Source organism: Misgurnus anguillicaudatus, chromosome 9 (genome assembly GCF_027580225.2).
Source record: "Misgurnus anguillicaudatus chromosome 9, ASM2758022v2, whole genome shotgun sequence".
Lineage (NCBI taxonomy): Eukaryota > Metazoa > Chordata > Actinopteri > Cypriniformes > Cobitidae > Misgurnus > Misgurnus anguillicaudatus.
Window position 1 is genome coordinate 13,122,009 of NC_073345.2, and position 14,319 is coordinate 13,136,327.

Sequence of the window (14,319 nt, forward strand, 5' to 3'; positions counted from 1 at the left end):
CATGATGTTTGAAAGCCAATGTTGATATTTGAAATCACCTAAACAAACACGCCCCGACCCCAATAGAATCTGGACCTTCTGTTGATAGACCCGCCCCACACATACGCAACCCTGCATTTGATTTGATTTGATTGGCTATACGTGTGTTTTGGTAGTCGGCCCGTCTCCTTTTCCAACGCGTTTTTCAAACATCGTGGACTCCGCCTTTAATGAATTAAAAGGGACATTTCACAAGACTTTGTTTTAAAATGTCAATTAAACCTTTGGTGTCCCCAGAGTACATATGTGAAGATAATTTATCATATAGATAATTTATTATAACATGTTAAAATTGTCACTTTGTAGGTGTGAGCAAAAATGTGCCGTTTTGGGTGTGTCCTTTAAAATGCAAATGAGCTGATGGTCGGATAGTGCAGATTAAGGGGCAGTATTATCCCTTTCTGACATAACAAGGGGAGCCAAATTTCAATGATCTATTTTTTCACATGCTTGTGGAGAATGGTTTTCCAAAACTAAGTTACAAGGTTGATCTTATTCACATTTTCTAGGTTAATAAAATCACTGGGAACCCAATTAAATCACTTAAAAATGGAAAGAGTCAGATTTTCATGGTATGTCCCCTTTATTAAAGTGTAATGAAATTTTTGTCATGAATTACTTCTAGTTCCGTAAGACCTTCGCTCAACTTCAGAACACAAATGAAGATTTTTCTTAAATATTTCTGAGCGCCCCCATAGACAGCAATGCAACTCACAACTTTCCAGGCACAGAAAGGCATTAAAGACATCATTAAAATAGTCTGTGGGACTTCTGTGGTTTAATCTTCATTTCATGAATTGATGGGATTTTTTTCCTGAATACACATCGGAGACTTACTCTTACTTTGGGCACAAGTATTCTCATCGCTTAAAAGATTGAACCAGTTTAGTCACATGGACTATTTGAATGATGTCTATACTGCCTTTCTGGGCCTTAAGCTGTTAGTTGCAGTGATCTTAAAAGATGAAATTTTGGTCAGGCCTTAAAATTAAAAATGGCACATTTGTCTTTCCTTTATCCACTTTGTCTAATGTAAAAAATCTTGAAAATGAACTAAAAGAGCGTCCAGAACAAATGAATAAGTTGGTTAGTTATATGAAGAAATTTTGGGTCAAAAGGATGAGCCCAGCCATTGGGTTAAATTAACCCAGAAATTGTTTATATTTGACCCATATACATTTGATTTTTTTTCATGTGCAAGAAGTGAAATACAACATAAATCTATGCTTGTAAATTTAAGTCAGAATTTCTGTCATTAGATAATTCATACACGGGTTGCTTTTTAGAGACTCAGATGCTATGATCCTTTAACCCTATATAAGACCCTTGGGGTCAATTCTACCCCCAAGCCACTTTTCTTTAGTTTAAAAACATGGTTCCCTTTATCTCAGTAGAATAAGATTTTGTGACTTTTCCAGATTATCTGTCAAGATTCATATAAAAACTGGGCTTGATTCGGTCGTTCTTAAGAGGCGTAAAAAATATCACTTAATTAGTCCCTTTGGGGGTAAATATTACCCCTATTGAAATGAATGGGAAATTTATCAAAAAAATCAATGCATCCAGAATAAATCTGAAAATTTCAACACAGGAAGCTAGGCCTGGTACTAGGACACAAATGTTACATAGAAAAGACATGCTCAATCACAAATGTTTATATAAACATAAATTCACATCTATCTATCATCTATCAAAAAAGTACAGATGTTGAGCCACATTCAGTGAAATGAATGGGTCTCTATGGGCCTCTGCTGGTCGAAGTGATTTATTTCCTAAACTGTAACCCTAAAACTGTTTTTTTCTAAACACCAAATGGCTGAATTCAACACATAACATCTAGATCAATATCTTAAAACAATTTAAATCAAATTTAGATCAAAATGTATGTGAATTTTTCATAAAAATGTGATATTTTTCAGGCAAGCTAATGGTGTAGTTGAGGAATTGGGTGGTAAACGGTTTAAAAGTACTTAATATCTCCCAAAACACAGCATTAATGTATAGATGGGAAGTAAATAAAAAAAGGTATATTATTTGTATCATTAAGAATGTATATATTTTTTGTAATCACTCTTTTAATCTCTGGTGTCATTTTTACCCCCAAGGAACTACAACGTATACAGGGAAATGGGGTCTTGTTATTGTTTTTTATTAACAGTTGTATAGTTTTTTAAAAGTACAACAAGTACAACAATCAACAAGTGTCAGAAACATCGCAACTGTAACCAATCCGACCATAAAATATATTTCTAGTTAATATTTCAACTTCTGTTTCTACAGTGATAATACCACAATTCTCTGTCTCTCCTACAAAAACAAGTTTAATATCTTTTTGTCAAAGTAAGTTTAATAAAATGTGCTGAAAACATTGCAAATATAAATGTGCTGCAATATAAAACAGTCCTCCAGCAGACTGGAAAAATAAGAGTAATAAAAGTATATCAGATTTTAGAATGCAAAGATTTATTTAACACATTACATCTGCTGAATAAACCAAACTGCTTTTTTAGTACTTTAGTTTCCCAAAAAGGGTTTAGAGCAGTGGTCTCCAACCAGGCTGCCCGCACGGAGGCCTCAATTTTAATCCTTATTACATATTTTTATATTGGTTTGGCTTTTATGTATGTTAACATTTTAAACAATGATAAATAACAAATATAAATCAACAAGTAAAACAAAAAGGTTTTAGAAGACTATATCAAAAAAGTAGTTCTATCCATTGTGGTAGCCCTTGCTCACAAAAAGAGATCCCAGGTTTATGCCAAAAACAATACTGGTGTGCATCTTGAGACAAAAATGGCACTGAATATATGTCAGGGTAAGATGTTTATAAATTAAGGAAGCTCAAACAAGCATTTTAGTCTGGGCCAATAAGACTCCCCTATGTTTTTGTGACCCTGTTCTGATTTGTTTCTGGCAATCTTGTGTTGTGCCACTTCATATAAAAACCAAAAACTTGAACATTGTTAATGTATTATTTGTTAAATTTATATTATCATTTATTATATTATGCATTGTTAAACTTGGTGCATGCATATGATGGACTGAAGGACATTTTAACGAAGAGTAATTAAAGGAATTTGTGAATAAAACAAATGAATTTTCCATTAAACACATTTTATCCCATAAAACATACACATCATTTGGGTATTTTCATGTCTGGGAAATTTGAGAATGATTAAATGGGTTAACGTTATAACAATTTGATAACTGTAATGGTCCGAAAACTTTGCATCAAGGTACATCTCTCATTTATTGAAAGGTGTCAGACTGTCCTCCTATGTCTGGTATGTTTATAATACATTAAATCAGTGCAGAGACTCCTACTTGACTTTTCAGTGATTGAAAATATACGCTGTCCAATCACTGAGCAGCAACGCTCGCACGCGCAGACAGACAGGGTGCTATTATTTCTCCATTGGAATAAAGATGGGAATTTAATGATGAGGAACGAATTAATGCTAGATGTATGTTTCAATTAACCAAGAAAGGGATGACTGTGTGTCGCTCTGTAAGGAATCGGCACCGTGCTCAAAGTTTAAGCGCAGCGAGATCGTGAATACGGGCTAATGCGCAAGATACGCAGGAATCTGTCGTAAAATACGTCCTGGGCTCTGTGCTCCAGCGTGAAAGTAGAGAATACGAGTCCGAGCGTCTCAGCTGATCGCATTGGATATTTTCTCCACCGCAACCGAGCTAATGTTAGCTGCCCTGAGCGGAACCCTGGCACAGATCGGGGGAATCCAACGGACTTCCGACCGTGGCGACGCTATCATGCAGCTCAAAAATGTACCTGAATAAACGGATGACAACACTGCGAGCATCTGAAGGAAAACTTTCGAGTTCGGTGGGCTTGCAGTAACGGCTCGTGCGGCTAACAGGGTCCCGAAGGCCGGCGCGAACCGATGCGAGCTGCGGCTGGCATGACTCGCATGTCGCTGGTGCTGTCACGCATGCGGCCGAACTGCATCGATTGAAAGCCGTTCTGACTGCGTCGATCGGGGGTCTGGCTGTCTGTACGCTCGGGTTAACGGACAAATATTATCCGGGGTGCAGTGACTCGTTCATGAGGTGTGTATGGGTCCTGCGTACTCAAATTGCACACACCTTTAGCGGGAGACCGGAATCTGTGCTGCGCTTTAGGGTGTAGTGCGCTGGTTTATATATATTTGCCCAGCTTGACTGTCACACTCTTTACATGTATGTATGGATGGATTTGCGCATGCTTTGACAGCGCGTGCATCGTTGCAGTTGGCACAGTGCATCCCAAGGAGGGGCTGTTACTCTAGGAAATATACATTGGAGCCAACGAAGCGTTCAATTCGCTCCGGTTGTTTCCCTACGAACATTGCGTAAGGCTGCAGCGTACGATACGTCTTTTTGAAGACGATCGGGTGACATTGCAGTCTCTCCAAAAGAGAGAGAGAGGGAGAGAGATATAACGCAAGCTCCTCTCTGTTATTACGTCTGTCAAAAGGAAGAGAAGGTGGAGCATTGTCCGTCGTACGTGCTGACGCAGTGGGATTTCTACGTGTGGTCGGCATTTCGCCCCGCCCTTCCCGCGGTGACGGTGATGGGTCGGAAGCGGTGTGTCGGTGCAGATTGTTCGAAGATGGCGGCCGGGTGCTGCGGGGTGAAGAAGCAGAAGTTGTCGGGATCCCCTGGGGCGGGGGGTCCCGGCGGGGCGGGAAGCGGGGTTGCCGGGACCGGACATTGTGGATCGGAATTGGGCATCGGGTCGTCGTCGACTGTTGTGTCCGGGAACGTGAATCGGGTGAACGGCCTGGGGGGTCCAGGGGGTAGTAGTAGTAGCAACACCAATGCTCTGTCCCCAACTCCAGGAGGCTATAACTCAACCGGCCTCTCCCCGAACCTCAGTCCCGGACCTGGCTCAGGGAGCGGGGCTAGGAAAATGGTCGTTTCGGCGGAGATGTGTTGCTTCTGTTTCGACGTGCTTTATTGCCATCTATACGGATACCAGCCTCCTCGAACACCCAGGTTTACAAACGACCCCTAGTAAGTAGCAAGATGGCAATTTTGTCACATATAAACAAATGGCATGAGGTTTTTATGTCACGTCTACCCAAAGTTTGCAGTTTTCACGCTCATCGGCGAAGTTTTCTGCTTGATCAAACCCGGCTGGCTGGCTGACTGACCTCGGTTAAATGTCCCCCTCCCAATGCTAATTACTTTGGTTGATGTCTTAGCCGAGTGCATTATTTAATGTTTTACCTCGTAACGTTTAAACCAAGATTTTACGATGAAAGAGATTGTCTGTAAACACCAGAAAAAAAAATCTGTCGTCGTGTTTCCACACTTGATATGTTTAGAGAAATGTTTCTTATACGCGATTAATCGTTTAGATTAAATTTAATACATGAATGAATCACAATAGTTAACGTTAAATTAAAATATCGCTCTTTAAAGTTTAAAAAACGTTAATGTCCAAGTAAGAGTACAAAGTAACATGTAACCATTGATGCTATACACATTAATCAAATGTATTAATATTATTTTCTCTGAAAGAGATTAAATGAATGTAATAAATGTTAGCTTACTGTGCTTTATTCAAGCTCTGCTGCAAGCTAACATGCTAACAGACATTAGCCGGATCAAACATTTAACAAATGGCAGTTGTTTCATCATTTCTTTTTACACTCGCACTTCAGTTTCTTTTTATTCTTAAGTTTCTTGTTTTAACTTCAGTTGTCAATTCGTATTTTTGGACATCGAGTAATGTTTTATCGTCAACTCAAAGCTGTTGTCACTGGTTAGCTGAAGTGAGCTAATAAGCTAACAAAGCCCAAGAGTAGTTTACGGTTCTCGGATAGATGTTTATTTAAATCCATTATAGTTTGGTTGTTCATTCAATTAACAGTCTTTGTTAGCAAACAGTAAAAAGTGACCTGTGGGGATGTATAAACATATTTTATGTATTAGTTAACTCGGATATTCTGCTATTTGATCACTCGTCGAACAATGAAGGTTGATTATTTCGGATACTGTTGGGTCAGTGTTCTCAATGACAACCTGTCTGATTTAAAAATAAGATTATATGTGTTAGTTAAATAAAAGATAATATTCACTATTGACTATTTCCTTAAAGCACAGAACTTTATTCTGTAATGTAATCTCTTCATCTTTTCCGGTTTGTCAGGGGTCGTTGAACCGGTCAATAATGAAAGGCTTCATTGCATTTTCTACCCCTCTTGCTTGCTGTAGTAGCAATGCCATTATATGACACACACACACACACACACACACACACACACACACACACACACACACACACACACACACACACACTTTTTTTTATCCCAGACATGTTTCCATACATTTAAGCATTGACTTAAGCCGTATTGTCATGCATATACATCATGTTTTTTTCATCTGTGTGTGGACTGAAAGATATTGCTATTTTTGCAGGATGGGGGTATGGGCAAGTTTAGGAATTGGCCATATATATACATTTTTGCCATTGTCCCAAGTTATTTATTAAATAGATATAATTTATATAAACATGCAATCACAGTTGTATTACCACCAAAATTAGTCTACGTTACTTTTAAAATGACATCACTGTTTCTGCAGATTATTTAAACACAACACATTGTACAATAATTGCTGAACATAATTTTAAATACCAAGTATATATGTTAAAAGTCCATTTTAGCACAGCTGCATTAAGAAATTATAAACCAGTCTATAATGAACAGAGTTTATATAATAAAAAACAAGCCAAAATGTGCTGTCCTTTGTTGCCAGGTGTAATGTTGTTTTGTGAGACACTTAAGGGGATAATTCACACACACACAAAGTTACTCATCTGTAACTTGATGTTTTTACAAACCTGTATGTATATATTTCATTGTTCTGCTGAACACAAAGGAATATATCTGTAATGAAGCAGGAGCACCATTGACTTCCATGGTAGAAAAAAATGGCTACTATGGAAGGTAAATGGTGCTTAGTTACAAACAATGCATTTAGCATTTTTATTTGGAAGGATAATGAGGTATGTTAATCATTCCAAGTAACCCTGGACTATAAAGATGCAAAATTTTATAAGCTTAGTTTGTAAAAATTGTTATAAGAGTTAATAAACTTGATCTTGAGTAGCACAATCACAATCCCGTAGGACACCATGGTTGTTGCCTGCAGACTGAACATGTAATATGCATGCGCATGGCCAATTTCACAGATTTGCTTTTCTTGACATTTCCAAAAACTTGAACCTTAAAGGGGTCATAGTGTGAAAATCTGACTTTTTTCATTTTTAATTGCTATAATTTGGTCCCCAGTGCTTCTATCAACCTAGAGAACATGGAAAAGAACAACCCAGCAACTTTGGTTTTGGTTAGCCATTTTTTGCAAGCTTGTAAAAAATTAGGTTGTTCGGATCTCACCCATTTTGTGAGGTAGGAAGCAAGGCAAATTTTAACAATCCCACCATCATTGTGATTAGTGTTTGCATTTCATCAGCATTTTAAAGGACACACTCAAAAACAGCACATTTTTGCTCGGACCTACAAAATACCAATTTTAATGTGATGTAAAAAATTATTTTAAGCTAAAACTTCACATAAGCACTCTGGGGACACCAAAGACAATTTTACATCTTAAAAAAACTCATAATATGACCCCTTTAAAACCTGTTCTCTCAAGGACCTTAAAGTGACAGGGGTGAACTTAATTGTTTTGGTTTTAGATGCTGCTTTAAGTCTAAAAGAACAGCACACACTGCTCTCGAGGGGTAGCCGTGGGTTGCAGTCAAAAAGCCCCCAGTGTACTCGATGGGACACTCCTGAAAGCTCCTCTCCTTGGCTTGTCATTGGGGATGTTTGTCTTTTAAACAGCAGCATGAGTGTGAATTAGAGTCATTCTACACAGTTGTGCCTCTGAGCAAATGGATCTTTACTTGCTTTTTTATAAAACGTGCCACGGGGTGGTTTGCTCAATTTGATTAAGACAAACATTTCTAAAATTTAAAACGCTTTTGATTGTCATTTTTTGATTTCTTTAAAAGCATCACTGAGAAAAATACAAATATTAAAGGGAAAATTAGAAATATCAACTGATCAGATTTTGACCCTCCATCCCTACCCACATACCTGACATGTGTCCACAGAGGTGATGGTTGAAGTTTACATCAAAGTGATTCATAGGCTCATAGTTGCTTATACCACAGGCCTGTTGAATGCTTTATTCTGATTGGTTGAGAAATGTTCCATGGGTTTTAATTATTTTTCTGTAATACGCACATGTGACCAGTCAAATGTCTTAAAATAAAAGCAAGGTTTGTGGTAACCGTGGTATAACATAATAATTAACTCCGGTCCTTTGAATTATTTGAAAATAATGCACACTCGCTTGGGTGATTCAACACTATTCAGCACATTAAATGTAAGATTACATGCAAACACACAGGGGATTTATTAAAGGGCACATTAGTACTGCAGCACTGTTACAGTGTTTCTGAGTAATGTCACTGCTGTTAACTGTTGTTTTTTAAAAAAAAAAACATGTTTCAATCTGGTCCTTGTGAAATTATGTCCTCAAACCGCTCTCAGCGGTTTACATGGTTGTGTGTTTATTTGGTGCTCTTGTTAAACGAGTCCTAACTTGGCTGTATTCTCACTGTATGATGCCCACTGTGTGGAAAATGCAGCACCCAATCTGCGCTCGGGCACGTTACAGAGCGATCACACTAGTCAAACGAACCAGGCTTTGGGGTTCAAACGCGCCCGACCACAGTTTGGTTTGGATAGTGTGAGTACACCCATAAAGTTAGTTCATTGTTTATTGGCAGAAGCGAGAGACTTTGGGCCAGATTTATTAAAAAGGGCAGATTAGCGTAAGAGTGCAATTTCAATAAAGCACTGATGGGAGTGGAAATTTCTGTAGGTGATTTTACTGACAAGGCGCAAGTTAAAGAACACGGCTTCATTCGTCCCACCTCTCCTCCACTGTGATTGGATGGCTTAGTGAAAAGTGACATAATTTTTCAACTCTGGGTTGTCAGCGCTGAATGCAGGAAAAAGCAGAGTGCAAACGTGGACAAAACCCGCCTGCTGCTGGCGTTTTTAAAAGCGCAGCACTTTTATTGGAAACAATTGAAAACATAGGCCGGCCATGGGCGTAAACGCCCCTTAAAAGAACAGTTCATCCCAAAATAAAATGTGCCCATATTTTACTCCCACTCAAGTCATTTTAGGTGTATATGACTTCTTTACGCCAAACACATTTAGAAGTATACTAAATAATATTCTGGCTCTTTTCAGCTTTGTAATGGAACTGTATCGTGCCCCATTTTTTAAAAACCTTTACAAAACATGATTGCTACGCCAAAGCTGTATGCTTGTTCACAAGGGAGTTAAGTTGGCATAAAATATATTTTTCTCACAAAAACCCATTGTTTTCTTTTAGAAGACATTTAATAACTTTAAGGACTAGTTTTAGATGGATTTATAAGCTTTTGTAGCTTTAAAAATGGGGCACTATTCAATACTATTATAAAGCTCAGGATATTATGTAATATATCCTATACACCTAAGTTGTGTTGAGGGTTTGTAAAGTATGAAAGATTTTCATTTTGTGGTCATCTATTCATTTAGGCTAACATTTTCTTCATAAAAGACAAAAAATAATACTTTATGATTTCACCGGGGCTTTAAAAATAAAAATGTGGGTGGGGGCATAAATCATTACCTTGTTACTTAAAGATTATTGTAATGGTATTGACATTATCATTTGGTTCATTCAAATTTTAAAAAACTAGTTATTTGTTTTCAATCAGTGCATCTGTCAAGCCAATCAGAATTAAGAATGCAGAAGATCTGTAGTATAAGAAATGGAAAAACTGTATCAGACGTGTGGTATTTGAAGAACTTTGTGGTATGTTTATTTGGATCAAAAATGGCAATTATCATTCTTCATCCTCCTTCAAAATGTAGACATGACCCAGTTTTTGTTTGTCTGTGAATGTCGAATGAATGAATGTTGTCTTTTCTCTCTGACATACCGCAGAACTCCTTTAAACCCAACAGTCAAAGAAAGAAGCAGAAAGCCATTGGCTACGAGAGGTCATGTGATCAGTATCTCAATTTACTCACATAGGGATTTCTTGAATTAGACGTCTATTTATAGATTATGAAAGAGAAGGTAGTTTTCTCACTCACTTTTCAGGTATGTTATGGAGAATGAAATTAAGCAGTGAGCTCTGTGTTCCCATCTTTGAATTTTAAAGATCCTGAATGTCCATGTATAGTGATTAATGTGTTGATGAGACATAGTTCTGTGGTCTCACAGCCGCGGGTTGTCTTGAGATGAGATGAGGCGATTGTTTATGCATGCTTGCAGTGGATATGAAAGGAGATTGCGAGTCCCCAACCCCTCCAGTTTGTGTTAATTTAAGAGATCCAAGTGTGACAGAATGTTAGTAGAAAAGCATTTTAAAATGACATCATCTGCGGGAATTTGGTCCTGCTTCCCTTTGCATGCGATTGAGGAATGCACCCTTGCTTAATAAAAACATACTGGTTAAGGCAAACCTGAATCATAGCTTGTTACCCTGCCTGCCTGTTTTCTACATAAAATCATCCTATATAATGTAAAGCATATTGTGTGAAAATAAATATAACTTTGATATATTCTTATTGACTGAGTAAGATCACATCAAACATTGACGTCAACATGAACTCGAGTAAAAATCTAAAAACTTGTCACGTATATGCAAATGAGTGTGAACGTTTTCAGCTCCAGAAGCTCAAGCTGAAGGAATATTGCTTTCTGAAATGTGTCATGTAGCACAAGTTGCATAGTCAGTGATTCCCCAAAGGGGCTGGCGCAAGCTGTTGAATAAGCCGTTTTGGGAAAAGTACCAGTTAGTTTGGTTTTTAAGGTCACTAGAAAGTGTCACTGAACACAACATATGTTAATTCGTTTTCGTGTTTATGGGTAAGCTACCTAGACCACGTCCAGACTAATGGCGCATACTTTATGATAACTACTTGCTCTTGAACACTGAAGCAAATGGTTTATATAACAAGATTGGGCACTGCTATTACTATGTATAGGAGACAATGTGACGTTCAATATGGGCTGCCTTCCAGTTAAAGAACCAATCATTAATTGCTAAAGATTAAAGGGACAGTCCACTAGGCTTATTTTCCAGCTTCCTTAGAGTTAAACAATTGAGTTTTACCATTTTGGAATCCATTTAGCCGACCTCCGGGTCTGGCGTTACCATTTTTAGCATAGCTTAGCATAATACATTGAATCTGATTAGACCATTAACATCACACTTAAAAATAACCAAAGAGTTTTGATATTTTTCCTATTTAAAACTTGACTCTTCTGTAGTTACATCATGTGCAAAGACAGACGGAAAATAAAAAGTTGCCCAAAATGAGTCCCCTTTGTAACTTTCAATAGCAGTGGACTATTTTCGGGCACTGTGTAATATAATTTTGCCTGCTGCAGCCATGGTACGGCAGTAAAGTTCCTTGATTATTATGCCAGAATGAGAGTATAGTTCCTAGACATATCGGCCTAGAAAATCGCAACTTTAAAATTTCCGTAGGTCTTAGTACGCAATATAACGCAGTTTTAAATAGGAGAAATATCAAAACTCTGGTTGTTTTCGAGTGCGATGCTAATGGTCTAATCAGATTCAATGGATTATGCTAAGCTATGCTAAAAGTGGTACCGCCAGACCCGGAGATCACCTGAATGCATTCCAAAATGGTAAAAATCAAATGTTTAACTCTAGGGGAGCTGGAAAATGAGCATATTTTGTCCCTTTAACGATGCTCTGGTGGAGGGGCTACTATACAGAATCGATTTGTGCGCAAGCGCAGTTGCTAATGCAACCTGCAAAAAAGGTATTTTAGTGCAATTTGGGCTTAAGAAATAAAAGTTATGCTACAGTTGATGTCAAGTTTATTTGTTGGTTAGAAATATTTTGTTTAATTTAGATTTTCGAACTCGATTTTAGAGATTTCCTACTTCAGGTAGATGGGACTTTAGTCTTGCTTGACTGAAATAACTACCCAGGGGAGTTGCAAACATGGCCACCACAAGCTTTTAATGTGTTGAACGAGCATTTAGGCTTGTACTTAAAGTATGTTTTGGCTTCAGTGTGCTGTAGTGCAGGTCTCTTGCTTGTGTCTGATAATGTTCAACGCTTCATCGGTTCAGTAATGTACACAGAATCAGAGTTAATGCTGAGGAAGTGTTGCTCAGGGGCGCTTTAATGCAACCTAATCTTTTTATCCATTCGATGTGTCCACTGTCCCTGGATTTAAGGGTCAGGAGAAAAAGCCTGATGATGATGGGAAATGTGACTAAAATCCCAACCGATGATAGCAGATGGTGGGGGGTGGGTTGGCGGGGCTTGCATTCATGCAGATGATTTCTCTCATGCCATTCACCCAGGTATCATTTGCATGAAGCATGCAATATACAGATTTTCAAGTCCTGTGGTATTACGTACTACATTAGTACAAACCTACTGACTGCAGTAACTGTTTATTCCTGGCCAGAGGGTTAAGTCCACCCCTCGTTCCTTTTTTCATCCCTATATCAATAAAATGTAGTGCCCAATTTTTTTTGAAATTGGTCATGTTCTTTCTTCAGTATTGTGACTTTACAATAACAATTGTTATATTTGGCTGATGAATGCATTATGATTTAAACAAGCTTCATAGACATCTGGTTCTTGAGTAGGTTCAATAAAAATGTTTTGTTTTAAGAAAGCAGAATGGCTTTTTGAAAGTGAGATACTTTTTGGCTAATTTATTTAATTAACAACTCAAGGTGTCTAATTAAAGGGAGAGCATCTGCAAATGTGATGTATATATCAACCCACGTTATTGATTCGGACTTAATATTAATAATATCATTAAACACACGTTATAAGATAAAAGAAACATTTTATTGAAGTTACATCCCGTAAAGTTTTGCTTAAAGATGAACAAAAATCAAGTACATAAAATGTCTGTGTAATAAATGATCTCCTTAGCAGCGGAGAAGCTTATAAAATAATTTTTTATAATTTGCTTTTGAAAACATTTTTGCGCAAAAATATCAACTTGACGTCATTTGACTTTGACCCACACAAAAATACGTACATAAAGTAACCTGCAATTTTGTTTAAAACAGATGGAGATACAGAGGCAGAAGTAACGAATTTCAGCTTAAGGTACTATTTCTAAACCTATCCGTGTTTATGATTGTATGTTTTACATCTACGTTTATGCATTTGACAGATGCCTTTATCCAAAGCGAGTTAGGGCTCACAGCTCGCATACACTGTCTAAACCAAACCGCAAAACCACATTTGAGCCCCAAAGCCAGGCTCGCTTGACTAGTGTGATCGCTCAGTACTGTGCCTGTGGGCGATTTGGTTAATCGCACGCTGGCCCGTTTGCAGAGGTGGGCTTCGGCGTTGAATGCACAAAAATTCATTGGCTTTCGTAAAAACCTTCTGATTCGCGCAGCACAGTTATGTGAACGTCTAAACGGCAAGCGATTGATTGGCTTAGCAATATCGTGGCCCAAACGACTCAAAATAAAACGTAACGTTACGATGGGCTCCAGTGTTGAGAGAGCGATTAACTTCCTACTTTTTTCAAATCAATCACATCCTAATAACGAAAGTGGGCTCGGATCGAAAAAACAATGTTACTGCATGCCTGTGGAGGGGCAAAAGTGCCAAATGTGAGTGCGCCCTTACAGTGCATCCAAGGTACATGTGAAGAGTTTGGTTCCAAAACGTAATAAATCCATTTTGACGTAATAAATCCATTCAACTAGAGTCCTTGCCACTGCCTTGTGGTCCGTATTTCATTAAAGCCAGTTGCTTGACTGCGGTTTTGCAACCCTTTCAGACTGACACAAAGCTGTATTCAAGGTTAATGCCTGTTTCGTATTACTCAAAAGTGGTACGCAGTGTTAAAAACAATCTGAGAATTTTGGGGTGTGGTGCAAAAGCGAATTTAATAAAATACCAAACTGTCTATTCGATGATGTAGTAGGGGTGGGCGGTATGAGCAAAAATTCATATCAAGGTATTTTTCACTCTTCAGCCGGTATAACGGTATTACGGTATGTTGCCATATGAGATAAAACATTTTGGATTCACACTGTAGTAAACCTTAGTTAAATTACGGACAAAATTTGTATTTTTAACCTTATGTTACTAATAAGTGAGGGATTGGACATAGACATGATTTTTTTATCTTTTCCCGTTTTTTCCTTTCAAAGCGCCATTGTGTGGAT

General features: G+C 37.9%; 1 protein-coding gene across 4 annotated transcripts in view; it reads left to right on the top strand.

The window, feature by feature from the left end:
- Positions 1 to 3,478: 3,478 nt before the first annotated feature.
- ammecr1 (AMMECR nuclear protein 1) overlaps positions 3,479 to 14,319 on the top strand; it is a 49,463-nt gene continuing 38,622 nt past the window's right edge. For 2 of the 4 annotated variants that reach the window (XR_012371061.1, XR_012371062.1), the window contains exon 1: positions 3,479 to 5,055. Coding sequence is in view for 2 of the 4 variants with exons in the window: in XM_055179881.2 (XP_055035856.1) it covers positions 4,613 to 5,055 (443 nt within the window). In the remaining 2 variants the exon portion in view is untranslated. The remainder of the gene's footprint in view (positions 5,056 to 14,319) is intronic. The other 2 variants (XM_055179881.2, XM_073871149.1) reach the window with 2 other exon arrangements.